Raw genomic sequence first — 26,956 nt, forward strand, 5'->3', positions numbered from 1 at the left:
GAGCCGGAACGGCGAGTGGAATGGAACAATACATCTTTCACCTCGTGATTATATTTCGACCATTACACGAATTTAAGACAGTTAATATTTGTTTTATATCACTCATGCATAAATTCTATTACTAAAATACTATTTAAGGTAGGAAATACATTTTTTTCATCAACATAACACCATGCTTTGCCGTGATATACTTCACATTTTGGGGTCTACCCCATAACTAAATCGGCGAGTCCAACAGTCAGCGCGCGGCTTAGCGCAGGCGCACTACGGCAGAGCACTGTGATAGTAAAGACTATCACACGGAGAGGGTGATGGTAAAAATGGCAAATGGTAATCAACCAATGAACTGTCTAGAATTTATGTATGAGTGATATAATTAATAATGGCACACATTTCTATGACCAAACAGCGGTGCTCCTACACTCACAGGAATCTCCATTTAAACGTCGTTACATCGGATCTTTACAATAACTACCCGAAAAAGTTTCCTTCACATGATAATCATATAAAATTAAAATTAAATGACTACATACTGTCACCAGGTGATTGACTTGATGAATATGGACCTGAGCTGAACAGAAGAGGGCTCGTGGTCGTTCTGGTCAATGTAGTAGAATTATGGCTATCTGAGAAATGAAATTAAAATTAAATGACGTTTATATTTTTTCTTCTTTCTGTAAATCAGCTATGTAAGCGCATCATATATACGGTATACGGGTTCATGTACACACTCACCCGCATATACACTATTTATACGTTTTCTCCAGGAAGCTCTATAGTTCAATATTGAGCTACGAGTATATTGAGTCATCCACAGACTACTACAGATGTATCAACAGTCGAAATCCCCGTGCATTGTATGCTGTGAATTCACGCATATTCATGAGGGCCAATCATTCGGTTGTGTCGTGTGTAATAATCACGCCAGCGTTGCGTGCCTTCGCGTATACGTGATAGAGCTTTACGTGTCTTCGCGTTTACGCGAAAGACCGTAAAAATACGGGTACGTGCGTAGCGCCTGTCGCATTTCATGGAACAATCGGCCCTCATTATCGGGTGATGCTAAGATGTTATCTCTTCGTCTATGGGGTCATCATTCTGATATCTTGAGATAAAGCCAGATGCGCTGCATCGCTGTTTACTCAGTGGGTACACGGCTTGCCGACCTCTTTTTGGTGGCTCTACCTAGTGCATAGATTGTTGTTGATCCTGAGTGAATCAAAGTATGTGGCTAAGTAACCCATTTCATTTGTTCTTGGTTAGTGATCTTTGCAGTGTGAGCTCACTGTTGCAGGGTGCTCTATCTACTCGTTAGATGTCACGGGTGATGCGTAGGCAGTTGGGAAAGAATCTGTCAATGTCACGACTCATGTGGGCTGTGCATCTCCTTTTATGGTCATTCTGCCGACCTTGATTTGACAACAGCCAATTACAAGCCTTTTGGTTATTTTAATTTGAATAATTGGGACAAACTGAGTGCACGCCTTCAAATCAGGCCACTATACATCACTAGCATTTAAGATGTGATTTCTGTAAATAAATAATTAAAACAATTGAATTTGTAATTTCATGTTTGTAGTTAGAATCTCAATTCACATGATTATTTCAATTTTGAGTCAAACTGATATTTTTTTCTGCTATCGTGATCTTTCCAATCCCAGTCATTATCCTACTTTGTTACACAGTGAGCTATTCCAGTTGAAATCCATAACCCCCTATGGAAGACTTAATCTCCCACACATCAGGGGTGTATATTTCAAATGGATTCACCCATTCGGGTACCACCATTTGAAAGTCCTACTCCCTGTGTAGATTATCACATCTCCCATAAGGGGCGTATGTATTTGAACTGGAATAGCCATTATACCCACCATCTGCACCATCCTCGCAATCCTTAGGAATACACACGGTATACTTGGTAGGGTCAGCCTGTAGGGTTCTGAATGCGTACGCTGGTCTAGGACACTCTCCTTGCATGTAGTCGAAGCAGATAAACGTGTACTCGTTACAACCAATGGCGACAACATCAATTTCACCTTCAGCATTACTGTAAGTGATATCTTGGGCTCCTGTGAGCGACAAACCCTGCTGAGAGCTTGAAAGGGTGTTCTCCACACGCTGAAACTGCTCGCCGGTTCCCTCTGCATTTGTACTGCCGTACATAGCCAATCTCCAGAGCCCACTTCCGCTAAGATCAATGCTGCCATCGGTGAAAGAAGCGGTGGCGTAGATGCGGACGGGATCTTTCTTACCAGCTGTTAATTTAGTGGAGCTGTAGCCTACTTGTAAACCACTGACAGTCACACCTGACAAATTAAGTGATAATTACATTAAATTCAAATTTCATTTTTACAGGACAGGTAGTGTATCCAACAATAGGGCTTATTACCCTGATTATTGTAATTGTAACGAGGTCTTTTATAATGGGTCGTCATCTGCCATGCCTTTTCCATATGAGCCACTGGGAGAGCCGAAAATCGGCGGCCATCTTGGATTTGAAGGTCAAAAATAGGTCAAATCATTATCACTGGTAGTTTTTAGAGACAATCACTCAAGTTGGCATGATGAGAACTTTAATTAGATCCTATTATGAAGGCTATATGACAAATGTGACAATTTAACCTTTCTGAGCTGTAAATCGGCGGCCATCTTAGATTTGAAGGTCAAAAGTTGGTCATATCATAAAATCGACATCAGATATGAATTTCTCGACCCCAAAAACCTCAGAAAACATATACTGAACAGCATTGTAGGCCAAACCATTGAAAAAATAATTTTTTAAATGGCCGACAGTGGCCATTTTGGATTTCGGGCTCTCACGGATTCCGCCCACACTTTCGCGAGGGCACCCCGCTAAATTTTTTATTAACCTTCATAGAAGACAAATCCACTGAGAAACGAACCTTCGCTCTCCACGGTCACGGAATTGCTCTAGATCACCCAACTAATAACCCAGCAAACACAAAACGTTTTCGACATCATTCGCAAAAGGTTATAAAAGGTTGTCAGAAAACGTTTAAATGTCGGTTTATATAAAGGGTATATTAAGAGTATAAAACGTTTTCATACCCTTAAAAAACATTTTTGATAATCTACTGCACAGCAAACAAAAATGTTTTACAGAAAACGTTTTAATAACATTCCAAAAACATCCTTGAACACTTGATACAAAACATTCTAAACAGAATGTTATTTGGGGGTTGAAAAAATATTTTGTGAAAAATGTTTGCCCAAAATATTTGCAATATTAAACGTTTTAAAAACGTTTTCATGACCTTCATATAACCCGACATTTAAATGTTATTAAAAGGTTTAAAAACAAACATTTTAGGAACATTTTTTGTGTTTGCCGGGTTCAAATATTTGACATCAAGTATTGACAAAATATTTGGCAAAAATGTTTGCAAAAATAGTTTACAATAACATTTTTTGAAAACATTAAAAAAATATTGTTGTAGTGTGTTTTCATACAAAACGTTTTACAACGTTATCATGACCTTTATATAACCCGACATTTTAATGTTATTAAAACGTTTTTACCTAAACCAAAAGCCAAAATATAACTTATTTAAAACGTTTTTAAAACGTTTTTGTGTTTGCTGGGAAGGGGTCTTTCGGAGCTGCGAAATCCATTTGTGTTAAGTACCACCCCTGGGACTGAACAAATTATTCACTCGTTCATCTCTTCTCGTTTGGATAACAACAATGCACTTCTCTATGGATTACCAGCAAACCAACTCTATCGTCTTCCAATCGTCTGTCAACCAAAGAATTGTTTTTAAACTTATGTTGATTGTATAAAAATGTAATCATGATATTGCTACATTATATTTATCTGAACTCCTTTCAAATTATGTTCCCACTCGTACTCTTCGATTTGGAAACATGCAACCTCTTCAAGAAACAAAATCAACCGCACATGGGGTGGCAGATCATTTTCAATCATTGCAATTGCAGCTCCACGTCTATGGAACGAACTGCCTATATATATATTACAACTGCTAAAAATGTAACTGTATTTAAAAAGTTGTTGAAAACTCATCTAATTCTTAAGTTCTTTCCTTGATTTTGCTTCTGGTTTTCTTTATCTTTTTGTTCAGTCTTTTGTTTTAATGTCTTGAACGCTCTAAATTGAGTGGATGAGCCTTGTCGCTTTTATTATTATTATTATTATTATTATTATTATTATTATTATTATTATTATTATTATTATTATTATTATTATTATTATTATACCAGTCAAGAGCTTAGTACATACATGTATGAGCTTCCATGGTCTAATTTAATTAATATTGACACATATTTCCATGACCAAACAGCGGTGCCCCTACAGGAATCACCATTTAAAGCCATTATAACATTTGCTGGGAGGACGCCCTCAATATTTTCCTAAATTCTTTTTTTTACATGATTATATTTTACATTATTAAACCAACATACCCTGCAAAAATCAAGACTCTAGATTTTGAATAAAACGCAGGAACCGTTGTTTTATTATTACATTGGAATTATTAGTCGAACGCATGTACACGATGTTCATAACACAGTACGTACAAGACATGCGGGACGGTGATTTACCCAACAAAGGATCGTACCATAACACGACCGAAGGAGTGGTACGTATTGGCGACATCGGCGCTGGTAGTAAATTCCAATTTTCTATGCTTTTCTTTAGTTGTTCGGCTCAAAAATAAATATATCTGACAGTAAAAGCTAACATTTTATGGCAAAGAAATGCTAATCCATTTTGTATGAAAATGTTATAACATGGCTTTAAATGATGTTACACCAGATCATCACATAAAAGAAAAAGAAAAGGAGTACATAATACTGTCACCTGGTGATTGACTTGATGAGTCTTTCTTTGATGATTGTAGACTTGAACTTAACAGAAGAGGGCTCGTGACCAACGTCGAAATCTGGCTTTCTGAGAAATGAAATTAAGATAATAAATTAGTTGCAGTAGCGTAGGCAGTGGGGGCTCCCCGTTAAAATATTAAAGAGAAAAGTACCAGAAAAATTCCAGTTATCATAAGAGAGCCCATAACGCGTCATTATACGTTGTCTGATCTCCGCCAAATTCCCCTTTATTATTCATTCCCCCAATGTTTAATTCCACCCCTTTTTGCAAAATACTTTGTTTTAAACCATCAGCTCACTAGCAACGCATATATGTCATTTTCTGAAGATGTTATTACTGAGAAATTTGAAGTCATTATAGGTTAGAGTTCTGTTTTCCTAGATGAAGTTTCAGACCAACAAATGCTGCAGCTTCACAAAAGTCTTAGTTTAGCTCTCTGGATTGACGATATTTCTTCAGTTCGGAGGGAGCAAGATGAAATCCCGTGAGCATTTGGTGGTGAAAGCAAACCATTGGTCTAGATACCTTAAGAAAAGCATGTTGCCAAAATCCAGTTCTATAGGAGGGTGTTTTAGCGCCCTTTTTCAAAATGGCCACCAAAATATCACAATTGCTCCAAATGTAGGATAGATTGAATGGTGTTTTTGTGATGAAAGCCCATCAAATGTACAAATAAGGGGCTGTGCAATAATTATGAGCCCTGGGAGAGGGTAAAATTGGAGGGGGGGGGCAAGAATTTTTTGGCGAGGCGAAGGGGAGGGGGGGAAGCAATTTTGGGCAAGCGTAGAGGGGCAAGCGATTTTTTGCACACATTCATGGGGCGCCTTTTAAATAAAACGCTCTGAAAAAGCTTAGGAAAACAGTACGGAAACGCTTAAATATGCGCAAAGAATTTTGGCAAGCCGACGAGAGGGGGGGGGGCGATTTTTAGCGGGGGAAGCGATGTTTGGCGAGCAGTTGGAAAAATTTACCCGGGGGGGCTCATAATTATTGCAAAGCCCCTAATATATATGGAGTCTCATCAGAACAAGAATGTACACTTTTGTCTGATTTTTGGCAAATCCAATATTGCCGCCCTATGCTCAAAAAGTCAATTTTACCCAATTGTAGACACAATTACTTATATTCAGGTTGATGGTTGTGATTCTGGTGTCTTGTTATTATGTTCGTGGACATTTAGATCCAAATTGGCTGCCCTATGCTCTAAAATTCAAAATTGCGACCAAAATAGAGAATTTGAGTAACAATTTTTTGAAAGGTATTGTCAGACTGATGGTGGTGATATTGGTGTCTAGGTACCGTACATGCAATATGCTTGTGGCTATGACAAAGTAATGTAGCTTTCCCAAGACATTACATGCAAAATGGAGTCACATTTTAGGCCATAAGTTGAAATACACAAAAAGTCAAACCCATCAGAATGGTACCGCCAGATACGAATCATGTCAACAAAGAATATCTCACAGCCCCTTATAAAGCCACCACCTGGTACTGATCCTTCCAACACCAAAGAGGTGGCAAACAGCATCAACAATCATTTTGTCTCAATTGGTAAATATATAAAAAGTTTGGACACGTCAGATTTACCCGCCTATTTACCAGCTCCTGAAAAACTCCCGGAGATTTACCCCTGGGAAGTTTGTGCCAAACTCTAAGATTGGTAGGAAAAAGGCAGGGGGTCCAGATGGAATACCCGCAAAATTGATTCGTGAGTTCCCTTGCGAGCGCAGTGTGCCGTTGACCCACATTCTTAATGCTTCTTTTCAAGAAGGATCAGTACCGGACCAGTGGAAGCGTGCAATTGTGGTGCCCATACCCAAGAGTAACCCACCTATATGGAATCAACTCAGACCTGTGTCATTAACAGATCATTTTGCCAAAGTGGCAGAATCTTTCATCACAGACTGGTTAATGAATGACATTGAACTGCAAATTGATGAGGGGCAATTTGGGAACCGTAAAGGGAGATCCACAACTCATTATTTAGTCAAACTTATGAATAACATTACAAAGCATGCAGATCAACCAAAAGCATGTCTCGTATTATTATTACTGATTTCAGTAAAGCGTTCGATCGCGTAGATCATAATATTGCCATACAAAAGTTGCTAAAAATGGGTGCTAGACCCGCAGTCCTACCATGGATATGCAGTTTTTTGTCTAACAGAGTCCAATGCGTTAGGTATCATAATATATTATCTGAGTGGAGTGAACTCACGGGAGGGGTCCCACAGGGCACTCTGGATGGCCCAACCATTTTTTCTTGCCCTGGCAAATGATGCCGCTATAATGAAAGATACCAACAAACTTGCGCTCAAATATGTTGATGACTTGACTATGGTTGAGAATACATTTGTTGGCCAGAACAGTACCATCCAGTGTGACTTGGACAAATTTAATAATTGGGCCACTGATAATCATATGAATTTGAACGCGTCTAAGTGCATGTTTATGGATGTCACCTTTGTAGCAATCCCACCAGTGCTACCCCCACTTCGTTTGGGTAGCGAGCATTTACAAAGCACCGATGTGGTTAAGATCTTGGGAGTAAAAATTGCTAACAACCTCAAGTGGGACAACCACACTGATGACATCATTAAACGTGCAAATGGACGCCTTTTCTTGCTCAGTACACTCAGGCGTTACGCTCTAAGCATACATGATCTGGTGACAATATATGTCGGTTTTATTCGCCCTCTTCTTGAATACGCCGTGCCTCTATGGCACCCCGGTCTTACTGAGAATCAACATTATACAGAAGAGGGCGTGTAAGATCATCATGGGTTCTCAATATATTTCTTACCAAGATGCACTTATCACATGTGACATTTCTGAGCTCCGATTACGTCGTGACAAAATCTGTTTGGACTTTGCCAAAACTCTTTATAATTCAAATGAGTTTCGCGGTTGGTTGCCAAAGTTAAGATCTGAGCAAGTCAGAAGGACTCTCCGTAATGCCAACACACTGACTGTGCCAAAAATACGCACTAAAAGATACGCTCAAAGTGCAATTCCTTTCATGATTAAAATGTGGAACGAAAAATGTCACATGTGATGGGTGCCTCAAGATTCACATTTTCATGAAATGCTTGTAGATATAGTTTTTAGTGTGTTTTTGAGCATTGATTAATATTTGATTTTTGATATTTTGTTGCTATGAAATTTAAGATTGGATGGAGGTGTGTGGGTGTGTGTGCCGTGTTGGGTGTGTGGTTGTGAGGTGAGGAAAGTCATTCTCTTTGTATATATTGTTTGTTGTAGTACTAATTTTGGTAGTTGTAGGTCAATTATTTTTTGGTGATATTTGGTGAGTGTGATGGGTGTGAATGTGTGTTGCAGTTGTGTTAATGTGAGTGGCAGCTTGTATGAGCGAGCAAGGAAAGTTATTTGCATTTGAAGAGTGTTTAAAGATATTGTCAATTTATATTTATATGCTATTTATTATTTATGTTTTTTTATATGTGCAATGTATGTAATTCAGCCTTTGGCTGCGAAGTGCATTTTTTTCAAATAAACCTTGAATATCATAATGACAACAGAATTCTGCATGACTCCACATTTTCCGTCTACTATTTGAGAAAGTTAGCGTTACTGACCCTAACCCTAACCCTAACTCTCACCCTAAACCCCCGTAACCCCTGACCATAATGAGCATATGGTGATAGTTTGTCTTAACCCTAGAACTACTATACTGAGCCATATTTTGTAACATGGACTACGAAGGGGGGCGTTGCAACCCCCCTAATTTTCAATTAAAAATGTCATATACCATTATATTTGGTACTAATGTATTGCGTTGGGTCTCGTCTATCCAGTGATACCAAAATAAGTACACACATTCCCCACACGATGTCGCTATGATATCATAATGTGAGGGAGTCCGTGCAAATTCGGGAAATTCTGACTATTTACAAAAGTATTGGCAAAATTGATGTTCGGCTAAAAATTCTACAAAAATGCGACTTTCACCGAATGTTCTTCTAAATATAAAAGATTTCAACTAACTAACAAGTAAAAAGTCAGTAGCTCTTTGAATAATTTCACAAGAGCGAAATGAAAACCACTGGGGCCTCACCAATCCCCCCTCTATAGTCATCTTTGATGGCCGGTCCTAGGGTAAGGTGCTGGGATAAAAAAATTCCACTAAAATGAGCGCAAATGATGGATCTACGATAAACTTAGGTCGTTTGGGCGTAAACGCGTGCGGTTTTTTTTATGACGGATAAAAAATCTTAGAGGGTACAACCCTCCTCGTTGTAGTAGTTCTAGGGTTAAATGAGACATCAACTAGATTTTCGCGTTTTCTTTTCAAATTTGTAGAGATCACATTCACAAGTTCTAGTAAAAAAAACCACGATTTTCAACACTAAAATTGTTAAAACGTTCGGACCTTGTTTTTACCTTGCTAGACTGAGGTGTGTATGCCTGTTATGGTACGTGCGTACACCTATTCAGTGATCCCAGCGCAAGTGTAAAAAATAAAAAATTGTTTATAAATTGCTTAAAAGTGAAGGATAAGTCATTCAAATTGTCATTTGGTATTTTTGAATGACTAATTTGGCAAAAAAAAAGGAAACAGCAGTACTGACGAAGTTGAAGCCCCATTCAAATATACATGTAGCAATAAATTTAGATCTAAATTACAGATTCGTGTAAAATGTCTTATTTTGTCTTAAATACACGTCTTTCGGCTGAACCACTCGCAGGCCATGTTAGCACATCTATGACAATGACAAAGTTACCAAAATCTGAATTTTGATAGTTTTTACGATGTTCCGGATGAGCAAATCACTAAATGGTCCTTTAATCAGTGGTATATTTTATGCCACGCGCAGATGGAAATTTGAAATGCACTGACATACAAGGCACGCACCCCTATATCATATATGCCTATATCCTCTCACAATCCCCGCATCGCTGTTTTGTTGTCACAATATTTAATTTGAAATTACCTTCGTCTTAGGTAAGGATAATAGTGCGTTATTTATGATGCTGAATCGTTCAACATTTACATATTATACTAATTTTCCTATTCTCACAATAATATTGCAGAAATTGAGGGCGCTAATTATTGTGACAAAATCATTAATTATATTAGTGTTGTTCATTTGTTTCATGATTAAAAAATATCCATTCATGTTCTTCATCTCAGTTATGATTTTTCCGTTTAGTAAATAGACAGTTTGCAAGTCTTTACCCCTGTAAATATGCAAATTAAGCTTGAAATATATAATGTCATTAATGATGACAGCGGTGCCCTACACACCCCAGGAATCCCCATTTAAATGTCGTTACATAGGGTCTTTACAATAGCTGCCCCAAAAAGTTTCCGTCACAAGAAAATCACAGAAAAGAAGAATAAAATGACTACATACTGTCAACAGGTGTAAAATGTAGAATTGAACTTAACAGAAGAGGGCTCGTGGTCGTCCTGGTCAATGTAGTAGAATTATGGCTATCTGAGAAATGAAATTAACATTAAATGATTTAGAGTTTTTCACTATTACTGTTGAATATTTATTTTCTGTAAATCAGCTATGTAAGCGTATCATATATACGGTATACGGGTTCATGTACACACTCACCCCCATACACACTATTTATAAGTTTTCTCCAGGAAGCTCTATATAGTTCATTATTATGTTTTCAGAATCTTGCTTCGTATACCTCTCCACACAGTTTAAAACGTCAAGAAAATAGCATATTGGATGCATTTCGAATCCAATTTTAGCGCCACCTGGATCCCAATCCCCCGTGATTTTTAAAATCGCCGATTTTGCCGCCAATTTTAACGCATTGCAAACAGCAACGACCGTATGTGAGACTAGCGAACATAAACGCACTGAATGAGACTATTCATTCATGAACTCAATTTTGTTTATTTTGCTGTCAAACCGGGAGAATTTGATTTTCTACGGACGCAGAAAGAGATGTTTAATTTCATGATTCTAGGCTTGAAAATCAACGTTGTGGTGTACTAAATGCATGTTTCAGCTGGTAAGAAATGTAGAAATTAATGTGGTTTGTTGAAATATCTGTGGAAAGTACAAAAAACTAGCAAAAACCGGTGCTAAACCACTACGTAAAAGCTGCAGAATTCGGCAATCTCACACGCCCAGACATCAACAATTATCAAATTTTCTGACCAAACCAGAGGATTTATACCTGCCAAGTGCCAAATATCACTTTTTGAACTAATTTAAGACTCTGCAAGGTGTGAATGATGTTAGCACAGACACGGTAGGGTTTTAGATAAGCTTATGAAATCGGCAAATATACTAATAGTACTACTAATAGTAGTCCACCCAAGGGTCAGTCCATATGATATCAAGGAGGTCCCCACCTGACCCCCTCAGATTTGCTTTATATTTTAGTCATATGTTGTACCTGTAAAAATATTAAAAACCTGCAAATTTGAGGTCTGTAGCTCTTACGGATTTTCTGTGGCAGCCATTTAAAGTTGGAGTATGGGGTCTAAATTTGGACTCAAAAGTTGCCCTTTAAATAAATGTCATCTTTGGGAGTCTGTGACTTCTTTACAAAAAGAGAGAGGTCTGAAACCTTGTATACACACTAACTGCATGCCCAATTTGTCAAAAGTAAAAAAAAAAATTCTGTAATTGCGCGTTGTGTCACGGGGTCATTAAATATGAAAAAAAAATGTCATGTTTTGTAAACTGGCAAGTTTAGCCCCCCTAAATTGACATTTTTTGTCATATTAATTATTTTTTGTTGTCACTGATGCTAAATATAGGTTAAATACAATACATATCCAAAAAATTGAGGTCACAACTCATTTACATTTCAAACAGCGCCCTCACGAAGATGAAATTTATTGCAAATTCAACATTTTCAGGGGGTCCAAAGTCGATGTGGTCAACCTTCAAAATTTATAAAACATTTTTTTTATATGACTACTAGTCTTAAATTACAACTTTGCAAAGTCCCAGTAATTGTCTAGGTTGACTTCATATAAAACGACAAGTCCAAAGTTGACCATTTTCTTATGATTGCATGTACTGCAAATGTGCCGAATTTGGAAGGCTTAAAAGTCAAATTGGCCACAATATTGAAAATAAATGATTAGATGCGTAGTTATTGGCCCTATTTACTTTTATTTCCATTTTATTTTCAATATACAGATTTTCTGTGGCAGCCATTTAAAGTTGGAGTAGGGGAATATAAATTTGGACCAAAAAGTTGCCCTTTGAATAAATTTCATCTTTGGGAGCCTGTACCTTCCTAATAAAAAGAGAGAGAGGTCTGAAACTTTGTATACACACTAATTGTATGCCTAATTTGTCAAAAGTAAAAAAAAAAAAAATGTCTGTAATTGCGCGTTGTGTCACGGGGTCATTAAATATGCAAAAAAATGTAATGTTTTGTATACTGGCAAGATTAGCCCCCCTATAAATTTACATTTTTTGTCAGAATAATTGTTTTTTGTTGTCACTGATGCGATATATAGGACAAATACAATGCATATATAAGACATAGAGGTGACAATTTATTTACATTTCGAACAGCGCCCTCGCAAAGATGAAATTTACGTTGCAAATTCAACATTTTCAGGGGGCCCAAAGTCAATGTGGTCAACCTTCAAAATTCAGAAAACATCACTTTTATAGTACTAGTCTTAAAGTACAACTTTGCTCAATCCCAGTAATTTTATAGGTTGACTTCATATAAAACGACAAGCCCAAAGTTGACCATTTTCTTATGATTGTATGTTCTGCAAAGGTGCAGAATTCGGAAGGTTTAAAAGTCAAAATGGCCACAATATTGAAAATAAATGACTAGACGCGTAGTTATTGGGCCTATTTACTTCAATTTCCATTTTATTTTCAATGTTGGGGCCAATTTGACTTTAAGTCTTCCAAATTCTGCACATTTGCAGTACATGCAATCATAAGAAAATGGTCAACTTTGGGCTTGTCATTTTATATGAAGTCAACCTAGACAATTACTGGGACTTTGCAAAGTTGTAATTTAAGACTAGTAGTCATATAAAAAATGTTTTATAAATTTTGAAGGTGGACCACATCGACTTTGGACCGCCTGAAAATGTTGAATTTGCAATAAATTTCATCTTCGTGAGGGCGCTGTTCGAAATGTAAATGAGTTGTGACCTCAATTTTTTGGATATGTATTGTATTTAACCTATATTTAGCATCAGTGACAATAAAAAATAATTAATCTGACAAAAAATGTGAATTTAGGGGGGCTAAACTTGCCAGTTTACAAAACATTACATTTTTCCTTGCATATTTAATGATCCCGTGACACAACGCGCAATTACAGAATTTTTTTTTTTTTACTTTTTGACAAATTGGGCATGCAGTTAGTGTGTATACAAGGTTTCAGACCTCTCTCTCTTTTTGTAAAGAAGTCACAGACTCCCAAAGATGGACCCCCATAATTAGACCCCCATACTCCAACTTTAAATGGCTACCACAGAAAATCCGTAAGAGCTACAGACCTCAAATTTGCAGGTTTTAATATTTTTACAGGTACAACATATGACTAAAATATAAAGCAAATCTGAGGGGGTCAGGTGGGGACCTCCTTGATATCATATGGACTGACCCCCAAGTGCACTGTTGCCTTGGCTCTTGCACTGGCTGCAGGCTTCCACTCTGTTTATTGCCTATCAAATATCATTATAAACACTTTATTACTTCATATTTTTAACCATCATAATTCAATTATATCATTTCGCAACTTACGAACGACTCGGAACGAGTACGTAACTTCATGAGACATAGGAATTTTTTTCCCATTTTTTCCCTCTAGTGTTGGTAGGCAATCTCTGGGAAGTGCAGATTAGTAAATAATTTTAGTGAAATGTATTTTACAATACGTTATATAGTTACGATGGATTTTGAGACTTACGAAGCGCTACAAATCGTCATAAATTTTGGTGAAATGGATCCCCATTGATGTAAGTGTTACGGAAGCTTATGGAATTCCGGAAGTAGGGCTAACAATTTTTTTTTTTTCCAATTTTTTTTTTTTTGCTCTAGGCATATAAGATCAGTTGATTTTGACCCCTCCCCCAAAAAAAAAAAAAATCATGAAAAAAAATTTGCATTTTGTATTTTTAATAAAGATTCTGAAAACATAATAATGATAAAATTGGATGGTTTTTTTTCACCCAATGCAAAATTTATTGGTCTCGCTATGAGTTTTCAAATATTGGACTCGACTACGTCTCGTCCAATATTTGAAAACTCATAGCTCGACCAATAAATTTGTGCATTGGGTTCAAACCATCCAATTTTATATCAATATTGAGCTACGAGTATATTGGGTCATCCACAGACTACTACGGATGTATCAACAGTCAAAATCCCCGTAGTACATTGTATGTTGTGAATTCACGCATATTCATGAGGGCCAATCATTCGCTTGTGTCGTGTGTAATAATCACGCCAGCGTTGCGTGCCTTCGCGTACACGCGATAGCGCTTTACGTGTCTTCGCGTTAACGCGAAATACCGTAAAAATACGCGTACGTGCGTAGCGCCTGTCGCATTTCACGGAACAATCGGTCCTCATTATCGGGTGATGCTAAGATGTTATCTCTTCGTCTATTGGGGAAACAATTGAATTTGTAATTTCATGTTTGTGGTTAGAATCTCAATTCACATGATTATTTCAATTTTGAGCCGAACTGATATTTTTTTCTATCGCGAGCCTCCAATCCCAGTCATTATCCTACTTTGTTACACATTGGGCTATTCCAGTTGAAACCCATACAGACTTAATCTCCCACACACCAGGGGTGTATATTTCAAATGGATTTACCCATTCGGGTAACACCATTTGAAAGTCCTACTCCCTGTGCAGATTATCACATCTCCCATAAGGGACGTATGTATTTGAACTGGAATAGCCATTATACCTACCAGCCTCGCAATCCTTAGGAATACACACGGTATACTTGGTAGGGTCAGCCTGTTGTAGGGTTCTAAATGTGTACGCTGGTCTAGGACTCTCTCCTTGCATGTAGTCGAAGCAGATAAACTTGTACTCGTTACAACCAATGGCGACAACATCAATTTCACCTTCAGCGTTGTTGTAAGTGATATCTTGGGCTCCTGTAAGCGACAAACCCTGCTGAGAGCTTGAAAGGGCGTTCTCAACACGCTGAAACTGCTCGCCGGTTCCCTCTTCATTTGTACTGCCGTACATAGCCAATCTCCAGAGCCCACTTCCGCTAAGATCAATGCTGCCATCGGTGAAAGAAGCGGTGGCGTCGATACGGACGGGATCTTTCTTACCAGCTGTTAAATTAGTGGAGCTGTAGCCTACTTGTAAACCACTGACAGTTACACCTGACAAATTAAGTAATAATTACATTAAATTCAAATTTCATTTTTACAGGACAGGTTAGTGTATCCAACAATAGGGCTTATTACCCTGATTATTGTAATTGTAACGAGGTCTTTTATAATGGGTCGTCATCTGCCATGCCTTTTCCATATGAGCCACTGGGAGAGCCGAATTGACTTTTTTTGGAGATTTTACCCCATGACCTCTTGCAAAGTCCTTAAAACTAGTGTGTTACGCTGCTCCTCTTTCCCGATGAGATAATTAGCCGTGACCAAATGCACCAATGAAGAAATTATAGATAATTTGGACCACTTGTGTCAAACAAAATGGCTACCAAGAACCTTTGTAATTATGTAATGTAAGTCCTTTCACAGATTATGTTGAAACTTGTGGACTGGTCTTTACATGGTGTGAAAGTGTTGGTCTAAGCTTTTAATATTAAGTATATTCAAGGCATGGCAACAATTTGAGAAACATTTAGCTTGCATCACAATTTGCGTAAAAACAATCTTACATGTGAGATTGAAGTGTTATATGGCTACGATATTTTACAGGCATTTGCCCCATCAAGATGAACACGGTAGCAAATTGTGTTGATGCATGTTCCGCTAGCATTTTCTGCAGTTGTGCTATTCCAGGTGAAGTCTATGCACCCCTATGGAAGATATGACCAACGAAATAAGCATTGCACCTACACCACTACCAAACTTGAGTTAAACGGGAAACGTGTATGCCTTACTGTTAATGATACTGGAAATAAAGGCAATATAGGGTCAAAGAAGCATGCAGCATACCTTCACATTTTGGGAATCTTTCACAGCCGATTACATGCTGTGGGTTAGAGGTGGCATCGGTCGCACTCTCTACACCCTCCACATCAAATGGCAGTTGCGGATATTCTGGTGCGGGGTCATCTCCTTTACCAAATTCAACGCACAGATACACCATTTCTGGACAAGTGGCACCTTGACTATCCATAGAGTAATCTATGCCTGGGATTGTAAACGCCCAGCCACCAAAAATGGGTGGTCTGTAAACTCTTTGTGCGGATTGTGAATCTGTTAGCACCTGTAAAGAAATCAATACAATATGATCAATTTTTATTTTGGCAGAATGCCTCCTTCGCTCAAGAAGCATTTTGCCGACAGACAAATCCCACTCCTTGCTCACTGCATCAAACCAAAAGCCCTTGGAGGCCATCTTGGATATGCAGTAAGCATGGTAAGGAAAACATACATTTACTTTATTAACATTTCAAATTATTATTCCTCATTCCTCATTCGTGATTAAGTTCGTTCAGGAACCCACCAGGTTCTGGGGGAGATGCATAGACGATACGATGGTGGTGATCAAGAAAACAGCTGTTCAAGATTTTACTAAGCACATCAACTCGGTGCATGATGCTATCAATTTCACCGTGGAAGAATAGAGTGATAACTGTATTCCCATGCTGGACACAATGATCACCAAAAATCCTAACGGCTGTTTGTCCTTCGGTGTATACAGAAAACCCACCCACACCGACCAGTATTTGGATTTCACAAGCCACCAACCTTTGGAACATAAACTCGGTGTAATAAGAACATTAACCCATCGGGCAAAGACCATCTGCTCAGATCAAGATACGCTTAATACAGAACTCCATCATGTTAAACGCGCTCTTTCTGTCTACGGCTACACCAAATGGGCATAGAGTACCCCAAAAAGTCGCAGAGTGGATCCTAAATCTAACGCACGCAAGGATACTGCACCACCCAAAGGACACATAACCTTACCATATGTTCAGGGGGTAACATAACAGAACCTTTGAGCAGAAAAATTCGAAAGTCTGGTGTTGTGGTCCATGTACGCCCAACTAATACCATTCGCAGCATGTTAGTTGCACCAAAGGACAAACCCAAGAAAGAAGACCGCTCAGGTGCAATCTATACCATCAAGGTGTTCAGACTGCACGTCCAACTATGTTCGCAAAACCGCTCGCCCCCTTCGACCAAGACTTACTGAACACAAAAGTGACACCTCCCCTCTGGGTGTCCATAGACGATATAGTTTCAAGGCAGAATGTGAAAATTATAGACACTGAAAGTAGATGGTTCGAAAGAGGCGTAAAGGAGGCAATATAAACTGCTCAAATAAAGAAAGTCCGCAGTCATGTAACCCGTCCTACACCAAAACCTGATCTTGTTATGAAAATTTGATTGATACGGTTGTGTGCAGAATCTTGTTAGCTCTAATTTGATACCAAATTTGATACCAAACACTCAAAAGTGACAAAGACTGATACCAGTTTATGGCATTTGGTGCATTTTGAAAAGTTGCAAATCAAAACGATAACGCGGTCTAAATTGCTTAGCGTGGCAATGTGGTCAAGCTTGCTTGCCCACGATGAACCCATGTCGACTATCCCAAGTGCGCGCTTTATTCAATTGTTAATTTAAAACGCATGGATTGCTACAGTGCTTTACTGATGAATACTAGGGCTCGATGCGATCGATATGACCTAGCGGTTGTTTCGGGCTTTATCAATGGTCGCGCTGTGCCATTCACCTCTATAGCTCCGCGTGGTCCATTTTTAATTTGCAACTTTTGAAAATGCACCAAATTTCATATACTGGTCTCAATCTCTCTGAATTTAGAGTTTTTGGTGGCAAATTTGGTATCAAGTTGGAGCTAACAAGATTCTGCACACGACTTTATCAATTAAATGTTCATAACACGATCAGATGTTGGTGTAGGACGGGTTACATGACTGCGGACTTTCTTTATTTGAGCAGTTTACATCTAAGCCACAGAACCGGACCTAAATAAGGACCATGTCAGAAGGTCCAGAGAAGTACGGGAAGCGATGGAAATCAGTGGCGTAGCCAGGATTTTGGAACCGAGGGGGCACAACTTGTAAATGTACCGACGGAAATATTTTTTGCCGACGGAAGTTGTGATTGTTGACCAAAAAATTGTTTGCATGGTTTGAAAAAGTGAAGAGCAAAAAAAAAATAAAATAAAAAATAGAAACACAAAATGTTATGTAAAAGTCACAATTTTTCATCATTTTTTTTATATAATTCTCCCCTTTTTTCTGTCACCTTGGGTAAAAAATAGTCTTGTTAACCCATTTTTTTTTTCACCAACGCCTTCCGTCTACCGACGGCCTTACATGAACCGACGGCCATGACGAACGGGGGGGGGCGGCCACCCTGCCCCCCTGATGCAAATCAGAAAGAGGGGGGAGGGACAAATACCACGAGGAAGCCACTCCTAAGTCACGTATATGACCCACTATTGAAGACTTGAGATAAGGCCACTCACGACCGGAAGTCAGTTTCTCGGGAAAGTGGATCAGATGTTTTTACATCTGATGAAGTCCTCCGACGAGTAAGGCGAAATATTAGAGTAAGTAAAAACTTACTGGTTTTGTCAAGCAAATACATATACCAATTGAAAACTTGTTGCGTTGAACATGTTGAAAGACAACAAATACATTATGAATGCCTACATTAAATCCCCCTAAACACTCCAGCAGCTAATATGTCAGTTGTCTTCCATTTAACCTCATTATTTCGGATTTAATTGACTAGAAAACCTTCCTGTCAGTTGTTCTTAATATTATTCCATAATGTTTGGCATGAAATAGAGATTGTTGTATACTATGGAGCAAATGCTAATTATGCCCCGCCAAATATGGGTAACCGCCTAGTGCTATAGCAAAATGCATTGGCGCCATCATGTTGCAGTATCACCAAGCACGTTCAAAGCATCAGACACTGATCTTGTCTGTCCGTGATTGCAATTGTAGCAAAACCGTAAATATTCATTATTTCGCAATACTCATTAAACATCAGGTCAACAAAGAGAAAAAAATTGTCTCCGAAACATGTACATATTTAATACGTGAAGCTGGATTTGTTTCAGGGACTGATCTGTGTGATCTTACATTTTTCAAAGCCATAATGTATGATCGTTTAGAATTAATTTGGTTATATTTTTTCAAACCTGATTTTGTGGCATATTTGTAATGTTTTTACATGTCCAGACTTAGACCTAATTGGAATTGACATAATTATTCTATATAGTCCTTACATGTAGAACAACAGAGCAATTAACGTATTGGTAAGACTTAAATCTCACAAAGGACACCACAGTTAAGCGGTGAAGAAAGCATGTTTTGTTTTTGTTTCACCTCATATTTTGCCTTATAATGACCAGAAAAGTTGTTATAAATATTGTTATAATTTTGGAAAAGGATAACAAAATGAAAATTTGACTGAAATTGCATATTGTGGCTTTTATTGGAAGGAAAAGTAAAGGAGCTGAATCTTAACCTGAACCATTCGCTCATCATCTTCCTTACCTGCTCTACATAACCAATACGATCACCGGAACCATCCATTTTGGCACTGCCCCACATGCTGACTTTCCATAGACCTTCCCCTTCAACTCCCTGGCCCCTCTCATTGATCTTAAGGTTGAGATCGATGATCAAGTCGTTGACGACACCTTCTCTGACGATGTCAATATTTGATGGGTCCACCTGCCACACCGGTACATCTAGGGAGGTAAAATAAGTGTCTGTGGTTAAATCCTGACCATTTTCTTGACTGGGTTGACGACTGAGAAACTTGTATGTTAAAAAAGGCGGACTTTGCAACAAGATTTTGGTTGTATTGAGACTGGGCAGTTGTGTCCAAATTGACCTTTAGACCGTGTTTGTTATTGGACACATATTTTTAAAACTTCAGAACGCGATCTTATTCTAAAGTGGTACGATCATTCACAGTTAATTTGAAAAAGCAAATGAAAAAAAAAAAATGCATCTATATATAATAGGTGATAGATGAAGAGGTTAAAATTAGTTAACGGTTTGCATATTAACAGGGCCGTCGCTAGAGGGGGGGGGTATGGGGGTGACACCCCCAATACACAATTTTGTCGGCAAAATGTGACTGCTGTCGGCAAAACCATGTGACTGTCGGCAAATGTAGTCAAAGGTATGTGTGATTGTCGGCTAATTGTGAGAGCCACATAACAGATTAATGTGTTACGAAATTGTGTTGTTGTAACGTAATAGACATACTGTGAATGGTATAGTAGTTACTAGTTTAAAAAAAATTTGTTGAAAAATGTTTTGACTCCTAACGACGTTCTAAAGAAAGTGTCCTATACCTCCGAGCGGTTAAGGCGTTGGACTGTGAATACAAGAGTCGCGGGTTCGAAATCTGAGTGGGTCCACTTGAGCTCGACTGGCTCCTTGTGTCCTTGAGCAAGGCATTTTACTCTACTTGCTTAGTGCTTCGGAGGGCACTTTAAGGCCAGAGTAATGGAAGACACATTCGTCCACGACCGAATTTGAGATTTTTTGATATTTATCAACACTAAGATGTATTCTTTCACTTGAAACTGATAAAATACAACTTGCTAATATTTATTCGTATTTTTGCTTGATTTATTTCACTCTTTTCAACTCTAAAAAGTCACATGGCTCAAGACAGCTTAGTAAATTGGCGGGAAATAATGAGTCAGAAATGCGCGAATGCGAAATATTGTGATTACGCGCGCGATTCGCGTCGCGTGACGCGGCGCAACTCTGCGCGTATGTCCAACGCAGTCAAGGCGCATTCGGTATGTTGTTAACGCCAGCAAATGTGGTGTAAACAAAACAAAATTTGCAGTCAAAATGCCACTTAGATTTTTTAATTCTTTTGAATTTTGGCGCACTGAAAGCAGAGATTATAGATTCAAAAAAAAAAAAGATGCATATTTAGACCATGCGCCAGATACAGCTTTTACAAGTGTGAAAGTCTTACCGTTTTAAAATTTAAGGACGTTTTGTGCATAATTTTGACATTTTTTTACTATAACGTCGATTTCTCAGAGTTCACTTTTGACAATATTGCGCGATTTTTGTGACAAGATAACTCGAAAAATATGCAAGCAAAGGGTAAACTTTTTGCACTATCCGTTAGAGTACATCAAAGTCTAGGGAAGGTTTTTTCATTTTTTCAAAACATTTGTTTGAAAATGTTGACCTTTCGTATTGAAGAAAAAAATGTATATCTTCAATATGAAAGGTCAAAATATTCAATTGATCGTCGGCTTTTCCTCCTAGCTACACACGCTTTAAGTACATATCATTAGATTTTTAAAGTTTACTTCGAGGACTGTTATATATCAAAAATATCAAATTTTAATAATTAGTCATAAAATTTGTGTTGTATCGCGAATTTCAAAAAATGAAAATTATTTGATATCAGAAGGACTTCCTTCGTATTCGGAATGCAATTCGATATCTCTGGTGCGCTCTCATCTCCCACAAAAAATACTGTCCAAACGCTCATTCCACATCCCTAAAGGCAACGAAAAAAAACCCGGTCTGCGGGCGGATGGACATGTCAAGTAGGGTCGGTCGGTCGGGGTTTATTTCTTCTTTCTTTTATGGAGACTAAAATTACCCAAAATTTCACCAAAATCTAAAATTTTTGCAAACATATTTTCTAAACTAGCGTAAACTTACAATATGGACAGAGGTTACAGCACTCATTCGGATCTACTATTGGTTCTTCACAAAATGCTGGTGCACAAGATTTGATGTTGCATTTGACTGTACTGTTGTCACATTCGCAAGTTGTACATGCATCTATGATTAAATTCCCACCATGTAACATGATTGTACCTCTATACGAACAACTTAATAGTCCTGACGCTGACGAAGACTGAAGACTTGCAGACGAACTTGAGCAACGATCGAAACACGAAACTTCTCCGTGGTCACATGAACATGATGTACACTTATCGTCCAGCTGAATCGTGTGTCCGTTTTCAATCGACGTCTTTTCATTGTAAATACAATCACATTTAGGATCATTTTCACACTCAATTTCGCCTTTGATACACGTACAAATCTTACATACTTCATCCCGCGTGATAGTCTGTTCATGTAGAAGCAGGGTTTCCTCGAAGAAACATGGTAGATAAGGCTGCCAATCGCTGCTATCGCTGAAGCTGTCTAACCGTTCTGAAGTTGTTGCTGAGAATTTAAAGATAACAAAATGCAATAAATTGTACATAAGGAGGTATATAAGATATCGGCATCAATAGTTTCTCCGATCCTCCTCCTCCTCGACCACCACCACCACCACCACCACTACCACCACCACCACCACCACCACCACCACCACCACCACCTCCTCCTCCTCCTCCTCTTAATCATAATCATCAGCATGTCATCAATTACGTTTCCTCCGTAAGGGATGAAATCAAAACTCTGGAACAATGGAAACCGGCTCCAATCGAACGAAACCACCCTTTTAAACTCTGGGTTAAAACTCTAAACTCGCGGTAAAGGAAACACGGTAGACGGTAGCCAGTGCAAACTATACTTTCTTTAATCCTAGTGGCAAGATGAACAATTTAAGACTACTAGTATATTTTTTTTAAAGAAATCGGAGCATTTTAAAATTCTGACCCTGCGTGATGGTATTCGTAGCCAAGATAGTAGTAGAAACTATACGCATAGTGCACTTACGTCCACAGCGAATTCACCGTGACCTTTCCAGCCATAAACCCGCTTATTGAAGATTAAACCGATATATGCAGTACTAAACCATTATATAGTAATCTATTGTCCAATGCAAATTTATTACCACCTGATAATATTGATCCAATGAGCGACCGAATTGTCCGCTACGGACGACTAATCCATTATCGATAATGACTCTATTGACATGAACGAGCGTATCTCCACTGACCGAGTTTTGGGATATATTTCACTGGTTTGCAGCTGTTTGCTGTCATTTACTCATCAAGGCGGACGACCGTTATTATAAGGACTATGCCAATTATTTAAAGATTGACATGTAGAGAATAAGCCATAATTGATTGAGAGAAATTGCAACCAATCTTCAAAATACGATCAAGAAATGGCTGCCCGGTGAAGTAAAATGTGCATTGGAATACACGGCGAGTTTGGATAGATGGTAGGATTTCTTTTTAATAAAAATGTATGTTCCCCTGTTATTAAAGCTTGTACTGGGTTGAAGATTCAGATATTTGGAAAAGAATAAGTAATTGAAATATAGAGAAAGTACTAAAATCATAGCTTTTATACTTTTTGATATATGATACTAACTAGTTCAACCCGTATAGCTACAACACAGCGCTACCAGTAGGGTTCAATTGCCTATTGTGAGTGCCCCTGTGTTGTGTGCATACATGTAGTTAACAATAACTGCATGATGTGCTATAGTGCTATATACCGATAATGCTTCGCGCGTCAACTACCAAACGTTACCTTCATTTGGGGCTAACATAGTTTGATTTTTTTTTTGTATTTTCCTAACTCCTTTTCAATTTTACATTATTTTTGGCCAAAGGTAAAATTTTGTGTTAACCTGGTCAATATTAAATTTTACACTGGGAGGGAAGGGGGGAGGTGGGAGGGTTAGTAGATGCAAATTTTTTGGGGTGTGTTAGCACAGCAACGCATGAGGATTTTGTTCGAGATAGGCCGAGCGACCCAGGCTATCACGCCCGTGTACGATAAAAAGGTACGCTTCATTGCCACTACGAATTAAGCGTTTGTTTGTTTGTTTGTTTTATTTCCTCTTTTGCCTGGGTAACTCATTCAGTGGATGTTTTAACTGTTTTAAGGTATCCTCTGTTCTTCCATGAGGCCCATATATCATATGATATTACTCATTTTTACGATCTGCGCATGCTCATTATCCTCTTTAACTGATTGTTGGTCAGTTTTTCAGTTTTTGTTTTCAATCCACTGACTGGCAGTTCAATCCACTGATAAGATTAAGAGATTACCATATTCTTTCAATAGGTTTTAACACAGACCAAAAATAAAAGGATATTTTCTATGATTTGAGATTATAATCACACATCATATCAATGGAAAAGCAGCACCATTACAACACATTTTTCATTAGGCCTATAGCTAGGAATAAATAGCAAAAATAGTTTAACGCTGCAACATGTTATGAATAAAATCTCAAGTGACGGTCTTTTCAAATCATAAGCTCTTGTTAGACTTGTATGTATTGTATGAATTAAACTATGTGTGGTCTGTGACTAATTCTATAAACACAGTGAGAGAGTGCAAGCTTCAATTATCCTGGTCAATAGGATAACGATTCTTTTAAATGGAATGGGAAAGACATCTCTAGCAGGTGATTTTTATCTTATTAATTGAGTTTATTTGTAATTTAGCGCTTGATTCCGTTTGTACAAATGTAATTATTGACCTGGTGGTGACGCTGTGAGGGACGCAGACGAATATTGGATATAATTATGTAGGATTAATGCAAATCCTTGGTCAGCAAAGGTTTAATTATTGTCATGATATATGGATGCAGATATTAGATATTCACTTTAGACAGATTGGATATTCCACCTTAACAGACTCTATACTAATATATATGAGTGTAGAATAAATTTTTGAGATAAAGGGCGCTGCACTCTTGAAATGGTGCAAATTTGAAAAACAAACAAACTTTTCCTTCCATATAGCACAATAGTGAATCCTACAAGGGGTTGTAAAATAATTATGCGCCGGGGGGGGGGGGGGTAAAATTTCCCCTCGGCCTGCCAAAAATCGCTTGCCCCCCTCTCGGCCCGCCAAAAATTCTTTGCCTCCCTTTACACATGCCAAATTTTTGGGATACCAATTTGTAAACCTTAAATGGTCTACCTGAGATATATGTTGCGAGGGCAGCGAGCAGGAAAATTTGCATATTAAAGCGTTTTCTGTACTGTTTTCCTAAGCCTTTTTAGAACGTTTTATTTAAAAGGCGTCCCATGAATGTGTGCCAAAAATCACTGGCCCGCCCCCCTCTTGGCTCGCCAAAAATTGCTTGCCCCCCCCAATTTTACCCTCCCCCAGGGCTCATAATTATTGCACAGCCCCTAACATATCAATTTTTCAACATTTAGCTTACAAGCAAGGAGTGTTGATTAACTTGGGAAACTTTCAAGACCTTTGCTCGTGCACATTTTGAGATAGAGGGCGCGGAACACTTGAAATGGTGCAAATCTGAAAGTGAAATGTAAATTTCTCATATTAGCCCCATTTTGAATATTCAGCGCCCTCTACCTCACAAAGTGCACGGGCAAAATTCTTGTAAATTTCAAATATTATTCAATACTCCGTCCTTGTACATGTAAAGCTAAAAACATTGTGATGTTATAGGACTCATTATTTTTGATTTTCGCAAAGAATTGAAAATTTCCCATTTTAGCTCCATTTTGAATATTCAACGCCCTCTACCTCTTATAAATTCCAACTGTTATTCAGTATTTTGTCCTTTTTACAGAGAAATGAAAATTTCTCATATAAGCTCCATTTTAAATATTCAGCGCCCTCTACCTCAAACAGACAGACACACCGACAGACAGAATGAGTAATCTTATTTACTAGCATCCAATCCATCTGGAACGAGCATCATATACTTTGAATGTCCAATTTCTAATATCCATCTAACTTTACTGTGCTGTGAGGGGGATCGAGCCTCCTACTTAAAGCACTTCGTTTATAGGACGTTCAGGTCGAATTTTTCGTTTTGTTCCATAATTAGTATATCCCAAATATGATCCGGGCGGTAGCGAATTTCTTCAGTCTTTCGTTTTTCATATGGTTGCTGCGGATCCCGCGGAAAGCATGTGACAGGATGATGGGTGTTGAATATATTGCAACGTAACCTGAAATCTCTGTCAGAATGAACTGACGTGAAAAGCGATATCCATCACAGCTTTATAAATTATGCTAAAAGACATGAGGGATCCACTCGTCAGTCCTGCGTGTCAGTCTCAATGCTCATTACCATACTCTTACCTCTTACGATCCAAAACAGAAAACATAAGCAATACAAATTCATTGTCTTTGTAGCTTCCTTTCAGCCCAGGTGTAAAATACAAGGTTGCTAATTGTAACATACGCAAGACGGGACGCAAGAAGGTGTTTGTTTATTTGTCAGAGGCAGAGGCGTGTTGAACTTGATTTTTGAACTCTGGTGACCCCCTGCTTAAAGCTACACGCTGAATACTATCATGCACTTTTGTGTGCGTTCAATTATGCACATCGATTAATAGACAGTGTTTAAGTCATTGCCTGAGCAATAACTTCTATTGCGACAGCTTTAGCACATGCAATCGATGATAGATCATATTCGATTAGCGTCAAAGCATGCAATGGTATCATCATCAAAGAGTTTGCGAAATGAAGTAGGACAATTTACCTCCATTTCTTGCTCAAATCTACTTCAACGCGAACGTGTCATTGGTTACTGCACTAACAGACTAACAGCGTCTTGTCGCTTACACTCGGGACATATGTGTCAATGAGCAATCAAAAGAAGGGCATGTGTAAGAACTTGTAAATGGAAGCGACTGCATCAAAATGTCTCCCTTTTGTTTTGTCAGGTGGGTTATTAGTCACACTTCAACCTTAGGCGGTTCGTTTGAATAAACATGAATGCGCTATACTTCTCAACAAGGATTATATTATATAGAGACCCAGCTGTTTGCGTGAGATTATACTACCTTGGCGTGAGACCGTGAGAAAGTGACCCAATGCGTGAGACTCACGGCCAATGCGTGAGAGTTGACAGCCCTGCTTAATCCCCTTGCCGTTGAAGTTTTCACAGAACGCAATTTCGCAAACAGATTTTTTACGCTTGACGTTTGGAGCAAAAAATATTTTAGCCTTATTCTAGCACTAATTTTCCACAACATGCATTGTGGTGTATTTTTTACCCAAACAAAT

General features: G+C 38.3%; 1 protein-coding gene across 1 annotated transcript in view; it reads right to left on the reverse strand.

Moving 5' to 3' along the window:
• Nucleotides 1–21,854, reverse strand: part of LOC140163339 (uncharacterized) — a 52,256-nt gene extending 30,402 nt beyond the window's left edge. Inside the window, exons 1-6 of the mRNA XM_072186741.1 lie at nucleotides 21,704–21,854; nucleotides 19,515–19,740; nucleotides 16,749–16,803; nucleotides 15,990–16,263; nucleotides 14,769–15,197; nucleotides 2,010–2,306 (exon numbers count right to left, since the gene is read on the reverse strand). Coding sequence (XP_072042842.1) covers nucleotides 2,010–2,306; nucleotides 14,769–15,197; nucleotides 15,990–16,263; nucleotides 16,749–16,803; nucleotides 19,515–19,740; nucleotides 21,704–21,854 — 1,432 coding nt within the window. The remainder of the gene's footprint in view (nucleotides 1–2,009; nucleotides 2,307–14,768; nucleotides 15,198–15,989; nucleotides 16,264–16,748; nucleotides 16,804–19,514; nucleotides 19,741–21,703) is intronic.
• Between the last annotated feature and the right edge of the window lie 5,102 nt (nucleotides 21,855–26,956).

Source organism: Amphiura filiformis, chromosome 1 (genome assembly GCF_039555335.1).
Source record: "Amphiura filiformis chromosome 1, Afil_fr2py, whole genome shotgun sequence".
In the NCBI taxonomy this organism is placed as follows: Eukaryota; Metazoa; Echinodermata; class Ophiuroidea; order Amphilepidida; family Amphiuridae; genus Amphiura; species Amphiura filiformis.